This window comes from Chiloscyllium plagiosum, chromosome 2 (genome assembly GCF_004010195.1).
Source record: "Chiloscyllium plagiosum isolate BGI_BamShark_2017 chromosome 2, ASM401019v2, whole genome shotgun sequence".
Taxonomy (NCBI): Eukaryota; Metazoa; Chordata; class Chondrichthyes; order Orectolobiformes; family Hemiscylliidae; genus Chiloscyllium; species Chiloscyllium plagiosum.
In genome coordinates, this window is record NC_057711.1 from 100,408,604 (window position 1) to 100,430,192 (window position 21,589).

Sequence of the window (21,589 nt, forward strand, 5' to 3'; positions counted from 1 at the left end):
GGGGGGGGCGGGGGGGGTAGAAATCAAGGGATAGAGAGAAAAGAAAAGAGAGAGAAAGAAAAGAGTGAGAGTGAGAGTGAGAGTGAGAGTGAAAAGAGTGAGAGAGAGAAAGAAAAGAGTGAGAAAGAAAGGAGAGTGAGAGAGACAGACAGAGAGAAGCAGCATCACACAAATGCAAAATACTGCAGATTTTCGAAAAGGGAAATAAACACCGAAAGTGCTGGTGAAACTCAGGTGTAGCAGTATCTGTGAAGGAAGAAAGGATTAATATGTTTTGAGTCCAATATAACTTTTCTTCAGAGATGAGAAGTGGAAAAGTGATGTAATATGTTTTGTAAACAGATGCTGGATGAAAACGATAGGGAATAAAAAGGAAGAATGAGGGACACTACAGATTCTGGGTATCATAGAACAAAATATGAAGAGTGTGTTTCAGGAGAAGAGAGTTAGGTCCAGGGTAGGTGTTAATAATTCAGAAGAGCCATTGGACTCAAAACAGTAACTTCATTTCTTTCTCCGTGGATGCTACCAGCCTGAGATTCTCTGTATACTTTGTTTTTATTTCAGATCTCTCGCAAGTACAGTACTTCACTTTCATTAAGTTAAAAATCACAACACCAGGTTATAGTCCAACAGGTTTAATTGGAAGCACTAGCTTTCAGAGCACCACTTCTTCATCAGGTGGTTGTCAAAGATTAAAAGAAATGCTGGTAAATTGCAACTTCACTAGGAAGGAGTCTTTGACATACTGCACAATGAGGAGGGAGGAGGAAAAGGATAAGTGATATGCCTCCTGAGATTGCATGGGAAGGTGCTGTGGGTCAATCATAAAAGATAGGAGCAGAAGCAGGCCATTCAGCCCATGGAGTCTACTTCACCATTCAATGAGATCACTGTAATCTGACAGTTGTCAACTCTGCTTCATTGCTTTTCTCAATAACCCTGGATTCCCTTAATCATTAAAAACCTGTCCATCTCAGTCTTGTTAATATACATCACAACCCAGCCTCAGCAGCCCTCTGTGATAATGAACTCCAGCAGACTGACTACTCTCGGAAAGATTCTCACCTGTCACTCTGGTTCTAGACTCTCCCACAAGGGGAACAACCTCTCTGCATCTACCTGATCAGTCCTATTAAGAATCCTAAGTTTCAATACAATCGCCTCTCATTCTTCTAAACTCAGCGAATACAACGCACCATCCCATCCTGGCACTTTCCCCTGCCACCGCAGGAACTGTAAAACCTGCGCCCACACCTCCTCCCTCACCTCCATCTAAGGCCCTAAAGGAGCCTTCCACATCCATCAAAGTTTTACTTGCACATTCACTAATATCATTTATTGTATCCGTTGCTCCCGATGCGGTCTCCTCTACATTGGGGAGACTGGACGCCTCCTAGCAGAATGCTTTAGGGAACATCTCTGGGACACCCGCACCAATCAACCACACCGCCCTGTGGCCCAACATTTCAACTCCCCCTCCCACTCTGCCGAGGACATGGAGCTCCTGGGCCTCCTTCACCGCCGCTCCCTCACCACCAGATGCCTGGAGGAAGAACACTTCATCTTCTGCCTCAGAACTCTTCAACCCTAGGGCATCAATGTGGACTTCAACAGTTTCCTCATTTCCCCTTCCCCCACCTCACCCCAGTTCCAAACTTCCAGCTCAGCACTGTCCTTATGACTTGTCCTACCTGCGTATCATCTTATCCACTCCACCCTCCCCTGACCTATCACCTTCATCCCCTCCCCCACTCCCCTATTGTACTCTATGCTACTATCTCCCCACCCTCACCCTCCTCTCACTTATCTCTCTACCCTTCAGACTCTCTGCCTGTATTCCTGATGAAGGGCTTTTGCCCAAAACGTCGATTTTACTGTTTCTCGGATGCTGCCTGAACTGCTGTGCTTTTCCAGCACCATTCTAATCTAGACTCTGGTTTCAATCATCTGCAGTCATTGTTTGTACCTGCCTCATAAATCAGTCTGTCTCAGCACTAATGCATCTAATAATGTTCAATTTATTTAGGATGGCTGCTTGGATTAGCCAGAACACTTTTTAATTTAATTCAATCTTAATGAAAACCAACAGACTTAAATATAGATGCATTATTCTTTGATATGAAAAACAGTGATTATTGAAGTTTGTTTCTGATACCATTTTATGGGAAGAGAGATGAGTCTTTTCCTGGGTGGTATCAAATGTTCGTTGCAGGAGTGGGTGGAGAAATAAGTCTCTGTACTGAGTCTATGAAAATCCAAAACTGATAACCCAGTCTTCTGTTTCGATAGCTCTCTCCACATGTCCATCAGCTTGGAGCTGATTTTCACCATCTGTTGTGCTTCTTTTCAATATATCCAACATCACTTCTTCAAAATCATTGTTTTTCTTCCTCCCCTCCTCACTGTATGATGTTGTCTCTGCTAAGTGTTTCTTGTCTCAGGTGAGATACTCTTGCAAACCTGACTTATATAAGCTTCATTCTCTTTTGTACATGACTTTACTGGCTCTTTGAGAACTCTCTTTTAGTTTTCCTATTGTGCAGTGTTCTGGCATATTCCAGCAGTGCAACAATTAATAGTTTTCATCTTTATTCCTTTCCAATGAGTAAGACTACATTAATAATTCACACAAATGTCATGAGGAGCTGCAGTAGGTTGGGCAGCATTCCAAGTGTTGATATGTCTGCTTTCCTCCTGTGCCACAAATTTTTATTATGGTGGTGTGGACGCACAGATTGCAAAACAACAACCAGGCTGTTTCTGTAAAAGCTGTTCAGTTTTTAATCCATTTGCAAATCAGATACACTCGCATAGTTTTGATGGTAGACGGGTGAATTTTATGAGGCAGAAAAGGTACATTTTGCTCCTCCCCCTCCCACCCCGCATTCCAAACCCATCCCCTCTGGTAGAAACATGATGTTGCAAACTATATGACATACAAAAGGACTGCTTACTAGTGAAAATATGCTCCAGGAGCCCTGAAAATGCAGAGAATGGGACTTCTAACCCCTCAGAGAGAGAAAGTCCAACCCTTGAAAGCTGCTGGCCAGGGCCTCTGATATTCCCACCACTCAGTGGCAGGTACTACCTGGACGAACAGTAAAACCACAAAGAGCATTGTTGGTATTAGGCTCCGATCACTCACAAGGTCTCTGAACAGAAAGGGATCAGACACTTTCAGGAATGGAGCGGTGTTTGGACGCTGGGCTGGTAGTTTCAAACACAGACTATCATTTTGGGGTGGGGTGGGGTTTGATTTCAAAACAGACTGTATGGCTTCACTCTTGCCCCTTCTTATGTGTTAATAAAGCAGGCTCCTCTCTCTCACCTTTCTGCCCACACCAAACATATTATGGTGAGGGCAACATGATATTCGAGTCAGTTGGCTCAAGTTCAATTGCCCATTAATGATCTTTTTTAAATGGCCTTTTTTAAAAAAAAATCAGTAATAGAGACCATTCACACACTTTATTTTGTGAAACCTGCATTTTGATTCATCAGCATCATTTTCATGCTCAGTTTTACGTATGTATCAATGCATTCATGATTTGCAAATATAAAATCTCAGTCAATATTTCTGTGTACACTCCTTCGCCACCTACTGAAAAACCATTGTATTTATTCTGTGGCAGAACTTAATAAACCAGAGGAGGGTAATTGACAATAACAACAACATAATCGAGCCACCTCTCACCCTTTCTTGACTGTCTTTTTTGCCAAAGAAAGCCATTGAGGCCAAATCATTGAATGTTTTCATCAAGGGTTTAGATGTACAGAGTCATAGAGATGTACAGTATGGAGACAGACTCTTCGGTCCAATGTGTCCATGCCGACCAGATATCCCAACCCAATCTAGTCCCACCTGCCAGCACTCGGTCCATCTCCCTCCAAACCCTTCCTATTCATATACCCATCCAAATGCGTCTTAAATGTTGCAATTGTACCAGCCTCCACACTTCCTCTGGCGGCTCATTCCATACACGTACCACCCACTGCGTGAAAAAGTTGCCCCTTAGGTCTCTTTTATATCTTTCCCCTCTCACCCTAAACCTATGCCCTCTAGTTCTGGACTCCCCCACCCCAGGGAAAAGACTTTGCCTATTTACCCTATCCATGCCCCTCATAATTTTGTAAACCTCTATAAGATCACCCCTCAGCCTCCACGCTCCAGGGAAAAGAGCCCCAGCCTATTCAGCCTCTCCCTATAGCTCAAATCCTCCAACCCTGGCAACATCCTTGTAAATCTTTTTCAAACCCTTTCATGTTTCACAACATCCTCGGACCTTACCGTTAAGTGTATAAATCCTGCTAAGATTTGCTTTCCCAAAATGCAGCACCTTGCATTATCTGAATTAAACTCCATCTGCCACTTCTCAGCCCATTGGCCCATCTGTTGTAATCTGAGGTCACCCACTTTGCTGTCCACTACACCTCCAATTTTGGTGTCATCTGCAAACGTACTACCTATAGCTCTTATGCTTGCATACAAATCATTTATATAAATGATAAAAAGTAGAGGGCCCAGCACCGATCCTTGTGGCACTCCATTGGTCACAGGCCTCCAGTCTGAAAAACAACCCTCCAGCACCACCCTGTGTCTTCTACCTTTGAGCCAGTTCTGTATCCAAATGGTTAGTTCTCCCTTTATTCCATGAGATCTAACCTTGCTAACCTGTCTCCCATGGGGAACCTTGTAGAATGCCTTACTGAAGTCCATATAGATCACATCTACTACTCTGCCTTCATCAATCCTCTTTGTTACGTCTTCAAAAAACTCAATCAAGTTTGTGAGACATGAATTCCCACGCACAAAGCCATGTTGACTATCCCTAAACAGTCTTTGCCTTTCAAATACATATACATCCTGTCCTTCAGGATTCCCTCCAACAACTTGCCCACTACCGACGTCACGCTCACTGGTCTATAGTTCCCTGGCTTTTCCTTACCACCCTTCTTAAACAGTGGCACCACGTTAGCCAACCTCCAGTCTTCCGGCATCTCACCTGTGACTATTGATGATACAAATATCTCAGCAAGAGGCCCAGCAATCACTTGCCTCGCTTCTCACAGAATTCTCGGGTACAGCTGATCAGGTCCTGGGGATTTATCCACCTTTATGCATTTCAAGACTTCCAGCACTACCTCCTCTGTAATATGGCCATTTTTCAAGGTGTCACCATCTATTCTATATATTCCATGTCATTTTCCATAGTAAAGATTGATGCAAAATACTCATTTTAGGGTTAAAGAGATCAAAGGATATGGGGAGAATACAGGAACTGGATACTGCATTGGTTAGTGGGGTAGGTTTGAAGGGCCAAATGAACAACTCCTACTCCTATTTTCTATGTTTCTATTTTTGGTTCAAAGAAAGGATTGGATTCCCTCCAGCAACTATAATTGTTAAAGAAAAGGATAGGCAGATGTGTGATATCTCTAGCCAAGTAGCTTTACTGAGGGCCAACCATTGGGTAATTGAGATTTAATCATTCCAAACATTCCAGAGTTACATGTCCAACCAAAAATAGTGTGCTTACATCTGTGGACTAAATTATCCCAACACTCTTTAAAAAGATGGCCTAAATATAATAAATCGTTTAAACATATGGATACTGTAACCAAGGTCAACTACACCCCCCAGCTACACCTTCCCCACCACCATTGACACATGAGACATACTGGTCTGACCCATTTTGTATAATTCAAAATAGAGGTGCTGTGGATTCATTTCAAGATATTGTTTGTTTTGCTATTTTTTCTCTTATTTATTTTGAAGCATTGAATGAGAGAGCAGATTTCTGAGTCAGCTTCCAAAACTGTTTCCGCAATCCTATGTCCGAGCCAAAATTAGACTCAGTACCATCTGCTTTTATTTATTTGGGTGCTATGAGGCATTCTATCATTGACAGGTATGGGTGAGGTGTCGGAAGACTCGAGGGTGGCAAATGTTGTGTCATTGTTTCAGAAATGCTGCAAGGAAAAGAAAGGAAACTACAGACCAGTGAACCTAACTTAAGTGATGGGTAAGTTGGTGGAGAGGATTCTGAGAGACAGGATTTACTTGCATTTGGAAAGGCAAGGACTGATAAAGGATAGTCAGCGTGGCTTTGTGCATGGGAAATCATGTCTCACAAATTTAATTGAATTTATTTTTCTAAGAGGTGACCAAACAGATAGATGAAGACAGATCAGTGGAAGGTCTTTGACTGGTTAGTAAGGTTAGATCACATGAGATCCAAGGAGAGCTAGGCAATTGGGTACAGAATTAACTTGATGGTAGGACAAAGAGGATGGTGGTAGAGAAACCAAAAGAGAAAATGCTGGAAAATCTCAGCAGGTCTGGCAGCATCTGTAAGCAGAGAAAAGATCTGACGTTTCGAGTCTAACTGACCCTTTGTCAAAGCTCAGGAAAAGTTTGGAGTTAAGGCATTGAATAATACGAAGGATGAAATGAAACTGTGGACCAGGACAGCTTTGAGATAGAGTAAGTTGGTGCTGCTGGAGAGAGGTGTCGAGTGCTTTCATGTGGCGGCGCATGGCCCTGAGTGTGGCTTTTAGGATGCGGCGAGAACAGCAGTTGGAAAAATGTTGTATATCGTGCAAGTACCTATAATCCTGGAGGCTGCATGAGTTGAAATCCACGTGGAGTAAGTCGGAGGCGAAGACAGTCACTGAGGAAGGAAATATGGGTGTGGAAGCGAGTCTTAGTAAATAGTAAAAGGGCTTTGACAAAGAGTCAGTTAGACTCGAAATGTCAGCTCTTTTCTCTCCTTACAGATGCTGCCAGACCTGCTGAGATTTTCCAGCATTTTCTCTTAAACAACTGCTGTTCTCGCCGCATCCTAAAAGCCACACTCAGGGCCATGTGCCGCCACATGAAAGCACTGGACAAGATTCCAGCGTCCGCAGTAATTTGCTTTTATTTGGATGGTGGTAGAGGGTTGTTGTTCAGACTGGAGGATTGTGATGATCAGCATGCCATGGAACAATGCTGGCTCCCATGTTCTTTGTCACTTATATAAATGATTTGGAAAAGAATATAGCAGGCACAGTTAATAAGTTTGCAATGACACCAAATTTGCCGGTGCAGTGGACAGTGAAGAAAGTTATCTAAGACTACAATGGGATTCTGCTCAACTGGGCCAGGGGGCCAAGCAATGGCAGATGGAGTTTCATGCAGATAAATGTAAGACTTTGCATTTTAGGGAGACAGACCAGGGCACGACTTTCACAGTCAATGCTCAGACCTGAGAAGTGCTGTTGAACAGAGAGACTTAGGGGCACAGATACACAGTTCCTTGAAATTGATGTCACAGATTGGATGGTGAGGAAGACATTTGGCATGCTTCCCCTCATCAGTCAGAGCACTGAGTACAGTAGGTGACACATAATGTTATGGCTGTACAAGACATTGATAAGACCACTTTTGGAGTACTGCATACAATTCTGGGCGCCCTGCTATGACAATGATGTTATTAAACTGAAAAAGGTACAAAAAAAATTCAAAGAATGTTACTCAGACTGGACAGTTTGCTTTATAAAGTGAGGCTGAATAGGCTGGGACTTTTTCCCTGGAGGCTGAGGGGTGATTTTTTGGAAGTTTATAAAATCATGGGAGGCAGGATAAGGTGAATAGTCAAGATGTTTTCCCCAGGGTAGGGGAATCCAAAACTGAAAGGCATAGATTCAAGGTGAAAGAGGAAAGATTTAAAAGGGACCTGGAGAGCAGCATTTTCACACAGAAGGTTGTGCATTGACTGAACGTGTTACCAATGGAAATGGAAGAGGCAGGTACAATATTGACATTTTGAAAACATCTGGACAGGTACATGATAGGAAAAGTTTAGAGGGATAGAGGTCAAGCACAGACAAATGGGATTCACTCAATTTAGGAAATCTGGTCGGCATGGACAAGGTGGGTTGAAGGGTCTTTTTCCATGCTGTATGATTCTGTGACTCTATGGATGGTATCCATGATGTACTCTGGATGCTATCATGGTAAAGGTCATGGGGAATGCATTGCTAATATTAGCTACAAGTATTGGGTCATGATCCAAAACATCAGGCAGCATGGTGGCACATTGATTAGCTCTGCTGCTTCATCGTGTCAGGAACCTGGGTTGAATTCCAGCCTTGTGAGACTGTGTATATTTTGTACGTTCTCTGCAAGGGTTTCTGCCGGGGTGTTCCAGTTTCCTCCCTCAGTTCAAAGATGCAAGGTGGATTGGCCATGCTAAATTGCCCCATCCTATCTAGGAATGTGCAGGTAATGTTGGTTAGCCATCGTAAATGTGGGGTGATGTAAAGAGGGTTGGGGGGTTGATTCTGGATGGGATGCGTTTCGATGTGCTGAATGACCTCTATATGCACTTTGGAATTTTATGATGCCTGGCAGCAGTTCAGATGCCATGTTACCATTTTGGAGTTTCACAGCACAGTTATGGGCCTCGCTTAAATACTTCAGTTGAGCACATGTTAAGCAGCATGAATGGATACTCACCAAGGAATAACTATGTCTTAATAGATTAATTGATCATTTATTTCTTCCAGCTGTTCCTGCAGTTTTCTGAGGTTTGTATGATTTCTACAGTTGGGTGAAGCTGGAACAGTCTCTGGGGAGAGATAATCTTTTTGGTGACTTATCAACGTGTACACAGACCAGATGATACTATTTCTTCTCATAAAATGAACAAGAATGAGAGAGCATAGATTTTAATTGATATGCAAATGAAGCAAAGATATTATGAGGAAAGAAATCTCTTTCACTCAGTGAGTAGTTAGGATATGCATTGCCTGAAAATGTGGTGGAGCCAGGTGTAAATGCATTGGAATTATTTGGATTGAACTAGCGTGCAATTGTATGGTAAAAAAGAGATTGGCACTACATAAATTTACATGTTTGAAGAGCTAGTACAGGTACGATGGGTGAAATGACGACCTTCTACATCATAACAATTCTAAGATATGAGTGCAGTGTATCTTAGATTTCTCTTGACTTTGAGAATAAGCACAGACTTTGCAGTGGGAGGAGGAGGCTTGTCACTAGTGGACAATATCTGCAGGCAATCTTCAGAGTAAGCTAGTTGCTGGAGCAATGTGATCCCTGACCCTCCCAACCACTCTGAACCTCATTTTGTACAGTGTCATCTATTGGCACAAGAGTAGCAGTAAGAAGTTCGCCAGCAGAGAGCTGAGATTGCATCAATGCAGTCTGAACATCCGTTACAGCACGTAGACGAGAAGTGTTACAATTTGTTCTGCAACAGAGTTGCAAAATAGACCATTGGATGCTGCTTCATTGTGGGTACCAGAGCTACACTGACGGAAGTGGCCAGCTGTTTTATGTTGGAAAGGCTGAACCCTTACGTTCTGCACAAATCTCTGGGTGGCATTAGCCCTGAACACACACACATCCATGATTTCCTTGTGGTTATTTATGAGTGAAAGTCAAGTTGTATTTGTAACATGGCTCAAAGTAACCAGATAAGATTCATTGAGTTGGCATTACTCTTTTCTGATCTGTAGGATGAGACTTTTTTACTCCAATTTATCTGCTATTTGGATGTTATGTTGGTCCTCATAAATGTCACAGTGTGGAAGACATTTGATTTTAGAATTTTACTTCAGAGAGAGAGGGGGATAACAAGGCTGACTGACCTATCATGACAGATAGATGCTGACTGTCCAACAAGCGTGACAAAGGAAAGCTCATAGACCTGGATAAATCACTACTCTCTTATTTACCGGAAGTTATAACAAAGGCATTTTTCTTTCCACAATGAAGGGCAGGACATATGACTGACATCTTGACCTGCCTCTCTCAAAAGAGAATTATGTAACTCCAGCTTGTACAAATTTAATAAATTATCATTATACAAGTGGTAAGCACATAATGTTTCATGTTTGTTGCAACCCTAAATTCTTTATCTTGAAATATTTGCCTTAAAATGAGGAAACACTTAATTTGATGACGGATATGGGTCATAATTTATCAGCTCCAATCAGAAAACTGCAACACTTGGAAAAAGGTAACTATCCAACAATGATAAATTAATCAGTAGAATTCCTTTAAAATTAATCATTAATTTGTCTTTAGTTCCCTTTTAGTTCAATTTGTAAATTTGTTCTGTTAGAAAGTATATTTGTTCTGTTATAAAATAGATGCACATAATCCACAATATAAAGGAAAGAGCAAGGATAAGTGTATGAAGAGTTTAGAAAATGTGACAATATGGTGTTAGTCTCCATCACAGTGCAGAGGTTCTCAAACCGTTACTTATCAAATATTGCACAGACAGAATGCATTAAATGGCTGTATTGTTAGAATTGAATTGGTAATGTCAAATTGGAATGTTGTGCACAATTGCAAAGAAAAAAAAACAAAGAATATAGCATAAATTATTGCCCACTTCATGCTCAGAACATGCTGACCCTCAATGTTTGTTTTTGCTATTGCCTGAAATCTTCCTGTTACAGGAAGCTGATGATTAACACATTACGTTTTATATTTTTAAACATCTGTAGTGGCATTAAAAAGATATTCCTAAAAAAAACTTTGGTATTATAAATTTAATGGAATTCCACAACAACAGCTCTTCAGCAAAACCTGTAATTCTAGTCATATAATGATAATACTGACCCATTTAACATTTTGCGGGAAAGAGCCTAGTCTATGCATTTTGTCATTTTATTATCCTGAGTGGGTGTGTGATTGAGCTGTTTAGTGCACATTAACTTGAAGATTCATTTGTTCAAACAGATAGCACAGGGTTCCTGAAATCACTGCATTTTTGGATTAATGCTGCTAAGTTTAACATGCACCTCTGGAATATTTTGCATCTTTGTAGTTCAGGAGGTGAACTGTCCCATAGCCAAGTTATGTAGAATTACAAAATGTGAAAAAAAAACGGTGAATGCTGGAAATCAGAAACAAAATCAGAAATTGATGGAAAAACGCAGCAGGTCTGGCAGCATCTGTGGAGAGAAAGCGAGTTAACGTAAAACGCAGCAGGTCTGGCAGCATCTGTGGAGAGAAAGCAGAGTTAACGTTTCTGGTCTGATGACCTTTCTTCAGAACTCAGTAGACTAGAAACGTTAATTCTGCTTTCTCTCCACAGATGCTGACAGGCCTGTGTTTCCCAGTAATTTCTGATTTTATTTTATACTTCCAACATGTTTGATAAAGAAGCAGTCATCATGTTGGATGCAGTCTGTTATCACAAAGTGTAAAGTGGAAGTAAATATTTACGGTGAGTAACTTTGTTCTGGAAAGGAGTAGATTTTCTTTGAGTGCAAGTTCACAGTTTTGCTTTGTACATGCACATTACATTATACTGTAAAGCAAAAAATGTATTTCCAGCTCTCCATCCTGAGTCCATGCAACTAGGCTTCTTTGGATCTTTCAGAAAATGAGAAAGTAGGAACATAAGCAGGCTGTACGGCTTTTGAGCCTGCTCCACCATTCAGCGTGATCATGGAACTCAATATGCTATTTCTGCTTTCTCCCCACATACTTTGATTCCTTTAGCTCTAAGAACTATAACTTTTCTCTTTCTTGAAAACAATAAATCTTTTGACTTCAGTTGGTTTCTGTGGCAGCGAATTTCATAGACTCACCAGCTTCTTGGTGAAGAAAATTCTCTTCATCACAACCTCAAATAGCCTAGCCTAATCCTTAGACTATGACTCCTGTTCTGGACTCCACAGACATCAAGAGCATCCTCCCTGCATTCACCCTTATACTCCTCTTTTGAATTTCATAGCTTTTCACTTATTCTTCTAAGCTCCATTGAATATAGACTTAACCAATCCAACCTCTCTCCAAATGTCACTTCTGTCATCTTTGGGATCAGTCCAGTGTTGGTGCCACTTTGGATTTTTGGAAGAATAGACACAAAATGTAAGATGCTATCCCTGTCTAATGACATCAATGTCAGCTCTCACTGACAAGGTGAAAATTTTGCCAAGGCTTGTGCTTCAGTAAAACCCCCATATTCCATAACTCGAGGGCCCAAGAACCCTTTACCGAACTCTACCGAAGGGTAGAGTTTAAAGTTTGTACTTATGAACCAAGATAAGCACTTTTCTATTCATACCTTCTGAACCTTTAAATGACAATCAGACAGGAAAGCCTATGACTTTTAGATAATCCATCTACAACTGGAAACACTCACTGCTGACCAGATTCTTATGGACTGAAAACAGATGATTGACTCTTTCACAGTCAGTGTATTCATCACCTTGACTTCAAGTTGATTAACAAACCACAGCAATAAAATGGGAAAAATGTAGTTTATACAAACCATTTATACAAACCATTTATCAGCATTGCTTATTATCTGCAAATATCCCTCTACACAGTAATATACTTATTTTTACAGGTAAAATGTGACCAGTATTGGCCATCGCGAGGAACTGAAACCTTTGGATTAATCCAAGTTACCCTGCAGGATACAGTTGAACTGGCAACTTACTGCGTTAGAACATTAACATTAGACAAGGTATGTATTTTTTATTTTGCTCTTTTAATGGCTTTTTGTTCAATAATAATTAATCTCCTTTACAGTTACAACATTTATATTCTATCTTATTGCTAATTTAATGAATAACTCCAGCTGCTGCCCGAAATGCTCCCATTTTCCTTCACTGTAAACACAAATCAGCATAACGTCTCATAAGACATTGCAATGCAGTACTCTATCCTAAGACCATTTGGTAGAAACTTAGGGGATGAGACTCCCAGATGAAAAGTTGAGAGCTTGCTGACATGCTTGGGCCAAGTCTATCGTGCAGCAGTAAAACACTGAGTGAGAAAATCGAGCCTCCTTATACCTCTCACTGGGGAATGCCATCTCCTGGCAAGCTGACATTCTATCTGATCCACAGTGGGCACTACCAGAACTGCAGACAAGTTGTGCAAGAGACCCCAGGGTTCTCTCCTAATCCAGGTATGCCTTGGGGAATTTGGGCAGAGCCTGATTCCCATATCTGGCGGGAGGAGGGATGAAGTGTGGTATTCATACTTTAGACAAGTAGGAAGAGAAAGGGTTGCTGATTTTTAGATTAGATTACATTACAGTGTGGAAACAGGCCCTTCGGCCCAACAAGTCCACACCGACCCGCCGAAGCGCAATCCACCCATACCCCTACATTTACCCTTATACCTAACACTACAGGCAATTTAGCATGGCTAATTCACCTGACCTGCACATCTTTGGACTGTGGGAGGAAACCGGAGCACCCGGAGGAAACCCATGCAGACACGGGGAGAATGTGCAAACTCCACACAGTCAGTCGCCTGAGGCGGAAATTGAACCCGGGTCTCAAGCGCTGTGAGGCAGCAGTGCTAACCACTGTGCCACCGTGCCGCCCACACAGTTTCTTGAGTATTTGTGGCCTGGGAAGGATGGGAGGCTTGATTGGGGGAAGGGGCTTTTGGCAGGGAGTGGTTGGGCGATAGGCAAAGGCCCAACCAACAATAACTCTGTGCTGCCTTCTCACTGTTCTGAAAAGTTTGCCAAAAGCAGTAGGTCATTCCCACTTGCCTGCCACAAGAAACTGTTTTAGAGTTGAGAGCGTGGTGCTGGGAAAGCACAGCAGGTCAGGCAGCATCCGAGGAGCAGGAGAATGGACGTTTTGGGCATAAACCCTTCATCAGGATGGAGGACTTATGCACGAAACATCAATGCTCCCGCTCCTCAGATGCCCCCTGACCTGCTGTGCCTGTCCAGCGCCACACTCTCAACTCTGATCTCCAACATCTGGAGTCTTCACTTTCACCTACAAGAAGCCATTTTACACATGTTTAATCCACCTGTTAGGATTGGTGATAACACACATATGGAGCAAGTGAACCTTGATATCAGAACATTTGGCCAGAGCTAGAGACACTACTATTGTCCCAGATGGGCCATTCTGACAAATATGTTTGAATGTGGACCGTGTAAATATTTTCCAGTCAACCTGCTCAGAGATGCTCTGACATATTTGGATAGGTGGACCTTGATCATGGCCTCAGGGCCTGGAAGTAGGGAGACTGTCACCATGCCACAAAAGCCCCTCAAATGTGGACAGTGTAATATTGCAGTCAGTGAGCTACTAACGAGCTCAACTGACCCATAATGATTTATTTCCATATCTCGGCAGTCTGCTGGTTTTAGTGTCTGCCTACCTTCTGTATTCTGGAAAGTCAACTCAGTGATGACTAAGGTGGTGGTGGGCAGGCCACCCAATTGATTATGACATGTCCCACCACCCATCATCCAAAAGGCATCTGGCATTATCTGGCAGGATAATATCCTGCCCCACGGACGCTTCAGCCTTGACAATAGCCATTATTCAGGTACGGAAGTCCCCGAGTGGAGGAGAAGATGTTAGCTTAGAGCATCATAGAAACCCCACATTGCAGAAGCAGACCATTTGGAGTCCCTACTGACCCTCTGAAGAGCATCCCACCTAGGCCCAACCCCTATCTTATCCTGTAAGTGTGTATTTCCCATGGCTAATTCATCTAGACATCTTTAGACTGCAGGGGGAAGCGAGAGCACCCAAAGAAAACCCATGCAGTTATAGGGAAAGTGTGCACTATTCCATACAGCCAGTCACCCAAGGATGGAATTAAACCTGAGTCTATTGCACTGAGGCAACAGTGCTAACCACTGAGCTACTGTGCCACCATCGTTTCATGTTAAGTCACAACTGCCAGACATGGGAGCAGAAGGACATATTAATAAAGGATGCATTCGGGGCTGTAATGCTGTAATACTGTTTCATGCAGAAAGTGTGTGATAATTAGGGGAAGCATTCTCATCATTTTAGAGGTGAGCTCAGTGCTGTCAAATTGCAGGTTCCTGCACAAGAAGGAGCTGAGTGAGCTGTTGGCCTCCTTTGTTTATAAATATTTGTTCAAAGAAGTTATTACACACCCTCTGGAGCTGGTGGGACTTTAACCTGGGTCTCCTAGCTCAGAGACAGGGACTCTATAACTGCACCACAATAGCCGTCCAATCAATTTAAAATATTTTCTCATCAGCCAGTTCAGAGATTTCACTACACATCCCTGGAGCAGGTGAAACTTGAACATGGCTCTCCTGGCTCAGAGGATAGACCACCACTGCAACATGAGCCACTCTCTCTAGTTTATAGGTATTTTCTCATCAACCAGTTCAGTGATTTTATTACACAACTCTAGAGCAGGTAGAACTTGAACCCAGACCTTCTGGATCAGAGGGCAGGACACTACCACCGTATCACAAGCAGCAATTTCCCTCGTTTGTACACCACAACACAATTGCATGGCTTGTTTCTGTAGTTATTGTCATTGTCGAATATGCTCCACTGTACTACAGTCCCATATTGAAGTGTTTGGATGCAGTGGGAGGAGGCCAGTAATTGTGCAATTCTACAAGAAGGATTTTTAGTCTCATTTTTGTATTCACATTGAACTTTTAAGACTAAAATATTGAAAGAAGGAATTTTAAACCCAAGCTTTCTGAAGTCATGTGATTATTAATGGGTTATATTCCTCTCTCTATGCATTCGTTGCCAGGATTTAGATATCATGACTGTAACAATCTAGTGTGTATAGAACAACCTTATTAGTTGCAGATGCCTTGTTTTGGAGCACAGAAGCATTGTATCATTGTAATATCCCTATTGCATGTGAGGACAGGTATATTTCACTAAGGTGGACTTATCCTTCAGATTTGGATTAAAAGTTGCTTGTATTTTAAGAAAAGTAGTTTATCTCCAACTCAGTAATGATTCCACTACAGATCTTTAATCGTTGAAAGAATTGAGAATTATGGGGAAACAGCAGGAAGATAATGTTGAGGATTATCAAATCAGCCATGATGTTTTGAATGGGGACACAGTGTGGATGGAGTTTGTTCACTATCAAAAGTGAGTTTCAGTCTCCCTAGTTGATGAGCATCCATAATTTATTTCAAAGAAGTGCACTACCTAGATTTACTCCTGAGAAAATAGACACATTATCACAGATTTGTGCAGATGCAAGAATGCCAAATTTTAAAAGGAACAACAACACTGCCAAAAAGGATTTTAATTAATTGAGGGGCATACTTTGATTGGTCAAAGCATTGCTTTCGCGCATACACCAAAGAGTAGCTGGTCCCGAGCTTTTGTTTGACAAGTTGATTCCAATTGGTCATGGAGTCACCATGATGAGTGCAGTTGGGTTTGGTTCTTTCCCAGGCTTTTGTTTGATTGAAGCGTGTGCAAGGCCTAGATAATTTCCTTCTTCCTTTCGGTGACCAGGCCCCGTTCATGAACAGTGCATAAAACCATCGTGAGCCCAGTTGATGATGTTAACTCTTAAATCATACCAAACAGCACAGTTTTTCAGCTGAGTACTGGCAGGACTGAACCATCCCAGGCTTGCTGAGCATAAAACACACCATTCAATATTAAGTATGATTCTGTGACTAGGCAGCACGAACTGAACAATCCCGAGTGCACTGAGAAGTACATAATAACCAACTTAAGAGGCTTACTTACATCCAGCCCAATCCTCTGAAGCTAAAGACAAATTATCGAGCATTGTTTCTTTCAATCAAGCAAAGGTTTGAGAGATCAGTGTTCCCTGGTGTATTCCCTGTGACAATGCCTCAACCAGTTAGAATCTAATTGTCAGCTAGTCAACACCTTCTTTCTCTCATATATTTATTTTCCCATTGAAATTTTGAATGATTGCGTCTGTCCTGATGAGTGCAAGATAAAAAACTTTGTCAGTTTTTTGCAGCAACTTTAATGTTCTGTATTGCCAAGCAACCAGGTTAAATCAGTTAGCTTCTTTACTAGTCAGCAATTCTATGACAAATTATTTTCCTGGTTACGCTTAAGAAAAGGGTTAAACCCTCATTCTTCTTCTGGATATCTCTGAAAAACCTGGTCAAAGTAGCATGTACCTGTTCTCATGGAATGATACTGAAGACAAGGTTAACACAGAACTTCTGTATCTGAGCCAGATGTGAATCATTTGAAGGAGGTGTCTCTCTCAATCAAAGATGCATACCACTGCAAGAACTGTGACCACAGAAATGCTTTCATCTAATTATTTTCTTTGTATATTTCCATGCTCACATTTTGGTTCATTAGAAGAACAGTACATTACCGCAGTCTGACATCTGCAGATCAGATATCTCCATTTGCTCTGTTTAGATTGGATTTGAGGTAAAAAGACAGAAGGCAAACATACATTTCATTCATTAAAACAACGAGCAATGTAATTTGATCTGTGAATACCAGGCACCAGAAAATTATTATGTATGGCAGTGTGAAAGCATCGTCCAATATTGTTATTTTCCTTTGGGTGGGGGTGGAAATTATAAATGTTCTCATCGGTCTGTTAATAAAATTGTCTTGTCTACAGATTGGCTGCAGTGAAAAGAGGGAAGTACGACAATTCCAGTTCACAGCATGGCCTGATCATGGGGTTCCAGAACACCCAACACCATTCCTGGCCTTCCTGCGGCGAGTAAAAGCCTGCAACCCTCCAGATGCTGGGCCAATGGTTGTACATTGTAGGTAAGTGACAGCTTTAACAAATACACTGCCGTCAGGAAGCCGTGACTACATTTCACTTAAATCAGAAAAGGATAGTGGTGCAACATGTCAACAAACGTTCGCAATGCAACTTAAGTTCATCACTTGCAATTTGAGATTTGTAAATTGGTGCTGAAAGCTGTTATTTACCAGCAGTTTTCCTGGACTTATTCTCTGCTGTTTAGCAGAGGGATTAATCCACGGTGTTACATGTAAATGAAAAATGTGGAAGAAAAAGATATTTATTGCACAACATTTCTACACAATCAATGTTGTTTCTCTAAAGACTGGCATATGGTCAGATTACAGTAGCGTATAACAAGGGATCAGACATTCACATTGTAGTCCCTGGCATTGTGATGATACAGACCTTGCCGCAAACCATCATAACATATCTATGTTCCATTGAAAAAGGGAGTGTTTCTCACATGCTTCTATTGACAGGTATGCTGCAGTATTCAGATGATATTTGAGTGTATTGTCTGCCCCCAGGGACCATTACCCTGTTGTACTCAAGAGCCATTTTGTACTTAGCCCTGCTTATGACACTAACATCGCAATTTATAGGTTTAATTTGAAGAATGTTTGTATGTACTCCGTGATTTTTACAAGATCAATGTAGCTTATAGTATTCTTTTGTAAAACTGGAATGTTCTGTTCATTCAAATGAAAATTAGTTAAGTCTTTTCACAAGATTAACACTTGGAGGTTGTAGAGGACTAATTTGTGATACAGCATATTGGTAAGTAAACCATTCTTCTTCTTATCACTTCTTACATCTCGTGGTTTACAAGGCAGATGTTTGGTTCCAGAGCTAGATTTGCTTGGAAAGCTTTTAACCTATTACCAGAGCGGCAACACTTCACACTGAGCATGATAAAGCAGGAGATCCTGTTGCTCACTTCTCCTTCTGTAGACATATCAGAAGCATTTTCAGGAGGTTACTCGATCTGTTTTGCCATCCTACATGAAGTATACTGTGAATAGATAGTTATCCACTTTGGTGGCAAAAACAGGAAGGCAGATTATTATCTGAATAGTTATTGACTCAGAACTTCCCCACTGAACAATTAGGATTAGGCAATAAATACTGGCCTAGGCTACAATACCCAAATTTCATGATCAAGTAATAAAAAAAACCTACACCTATTGACAAAACTCATGTGTGACAGCAAGTAAAAATGATTTTATGTGCTCACAAGGGAGAAATGTGAATTCACACCCAAAGTCTTTCTGACACACAACAAGACTGCATGACAATGGGTGGTTGGGAAGGCAGAAATAAATTATCCTTCTAGCAAAAATATGCTAAGTTCAACATGCGCATCCCATTTCTCACCTCAGTTGTGAGATGCAAGTCTAACCCAGGTCTTTGATGTGGGACTTGAGGCTCCTTCTCAAAACTCTCCATCACTGGAACTCCTGATATTATTTCTTTGTCTGTTGTCAAGTAATTTGGAGGAATTGCTTGATGTGATTAGCCAACCATTCCATTGCTGAGAGACAACCAGAATAGTAGAAGGTGAACTAAGTGCACCTTGAATGAAACAAAGACCTATGAATGCTAGAAATCTGAAACAAAACAGAAATTGCAGGAGAAAATCAGCATGTCTGAATGTGTGGTTGGAAAGAGAGTTAACATTCCGACACCAGTGACTCTACTTCAGAACTGCATCTTGATCGTGTTTCATTTATAAATTCCTGTCTCCCATTGTGAAAGGCAGAATATTTGAGCATGATCGTGTATCTATCCAACACCTACACATGCTCACTTCCAGCATGCAGGAGCAGTATTACTCCATTTTTCCTCTTGATCTATTGATGTTGCAGCCAGTTGCTTCTGTACCATTATCTCATCATAGGGCCGATAATTAATCCACAGAAAAAAGGTCAACCCTAGATCAATAACTCAGTAATTGACAAATATTTGAAGCAGAAAAAGGCACACAGGGAGAAGGGTTTGATTGCTTCAACCAAGGGTTATCACTGGCACAGTAGTCAAATAGTCTGCTTTAGTGATAGAAAAGATTTTGTCACAGCATATATTGGTTGTGTTACAAAGGGTTTTTTGGAACTCCGTATATTCTGTCATTATAAAATGATAGCCATTGTAAAACATTGCCAACAGCACTCAATAATAAGTAAAACTGTGATGTAGACATTAGCCAAAGAGACATTGTTTCCAGATGATGCATAGTAGGTTTTATTAATGGTATTAAAATAATTTTGAATGATATTTTAGAAAGATTTGCAAAATAACTGCAACTGTACAAGCAACAATTATGATCAAATGAGCCCAAGGAAGCTGACACTCCATCAGTTCTGCAATTTCTGATGGAGTGTCAATGAACCAGTTCATGTAAAGTCCTTCTCTATCCCTGCATGCTCTCTACCCCCTCTTAGCGACCTACTTTCCTGCCAGTCTTGGTGTCATTAGCAAGGATAGCAACTGTGCATTTGGTCTCTTCAACCAAATAATTTAAACAGAGTATAAATAGGTGAACCCCAAGCAATGATCCCTGTTGCAGTCCACTGATTACATCTTGCCACCTTGAAAGAATCTTATGTATTGGTACTGTGTGCTGCTGTTAACCAGTCCTTTATTCATGCTGGTCTGTTAGCTCCTATACCATGTCCTGCTACATGTTGTGTCACAATCTTTGATATGTCACCTTTTCAAATCCTTTCAGTGCTCATTCACTATCCTTGATAAAGCAAGCAATTGAGATTGTGCTCAAAACAATTGGATAGACTCACTCCGGTGGACAACAGCCCACAATTAAAGTTGCACGGTTCCTCTTTGGGTATACAAACAAGAATTGTGACTGTCCAGGTCATGTTCAAAACATTTCTTCTTCCTGCCCATGTACTTGCCACCCTTTTATGCTTTCAATTAATATTCTAATAAGCTGAACCAATTGGGGTTAGTGCTGCAGCAGACATGGTGGCTGAATATTTCACTACACCATACACTATTGGTGACCCGACTGCACATCAGGATATCTGGATTGACAGTTTTTTTTTCTAAGCTTCCATGCTGAAGGCTTTTTTATTTAATTGATTTGACAAACAGGTTGGAAAATCGATGTATTGTTGAGTTGGTGCACCATTTCAATTCTGTTCCCTGCCAGATTTTGCTAAATTTGGCAGCTTGAACAAAGTCAGAACTGCAATTTTTCTATTTGTTCCCAACTTTCTGTTTACAACCTGGGTCACATTTTTTACATTGCATATAAATGAACACAGAACATCCAAGCGTTAGATACTTGCCTCGTTTGCGGGGCACAATTTTCTGTATTTTACTATGTAGAGTGAAAATTTACCCACACATGAAAACATAAATAAATTTCACTCAACTGGCTTACTCAGTTCTACTCACCTCTGAGTCAGAAGGATGCAGGTTCAAGTCCCACTCCAGGACCTGAGCCAAAAAAAGAAGGATGATACTGAGTGAGTGATATGCCCTCTTTCATCTGAGGGTCAATAGGTGGGTATAAAGGATTGTACAGGCACCATTCGAAGATGAACTTGAAAATCATTCCCAATGTCCTAAACAACACTTGCTCATCAATCAATGTCTCTGCAGCAGATTTTTTTTATTCATCCATGGAATATGAGCATTGGTGTTCAGGCTTTTCTTTCCCACATCCCATAGATGAATGAAAAAAATATCTGCTGCAGAGAAGTTGGATTGAATAGCAAATATTGTTCAGGACATTGGGAATGATTTTAATGTTCAACTTTGAATAATGCCTTTACATTCCTTTACACCTACCTAGTTGACACATTGTATGAAAAAGGACATCTCACTCACTCAGTATCAGTCTACATTTTCCTTTGAGAAGTTGGTGGTGAGCTGTCTTCTTGAACTGCTGCACCCAGCATACCATGAGGACAAGAGTTCTAGGATTTTGACACAGTGATAAAAGACAACATGTTTTCACGTCAGATGATGAGTAGCAACATAAGGAACCTGCAGGTGATGATGTTCCCATGTATCTGCTGCCCTTGTCCTTTGAGATGG

At 41.3% G+C, this 21,589-nt stretch overlaps 1 protein-coding gene across 44 annotated transcripts in view; it reads left to right on the forward strand.

The window, feature by feature from the left end:
• Window positions 1–21,589, forward strand: part of LOC122562121 (receptor-type tyrosine-protein phosphatase delta) — a 2,454,643-nt gene that overhangs the window by 2,390,259 nt on the left and 42,795 nt on the right. For all 44 annotated transcript variants that reach the window (XM_043714668.1, XM_043714784.1, XM_043714721.1 and 41 more), the window contains 2 exons: window positions 12,384–12,503; window positions 17,393–17,547. In XM_043714668.1, the coding sequence (XP_043570603.1) occupies window positions 12,384–12,503; window positions 17,393–17,547 (275 nt within the window). The remainder of the gene's footprint in view (window positions 1–12,383; window positions 12,504–17,392; window positions 17,548–21,589) is intronic.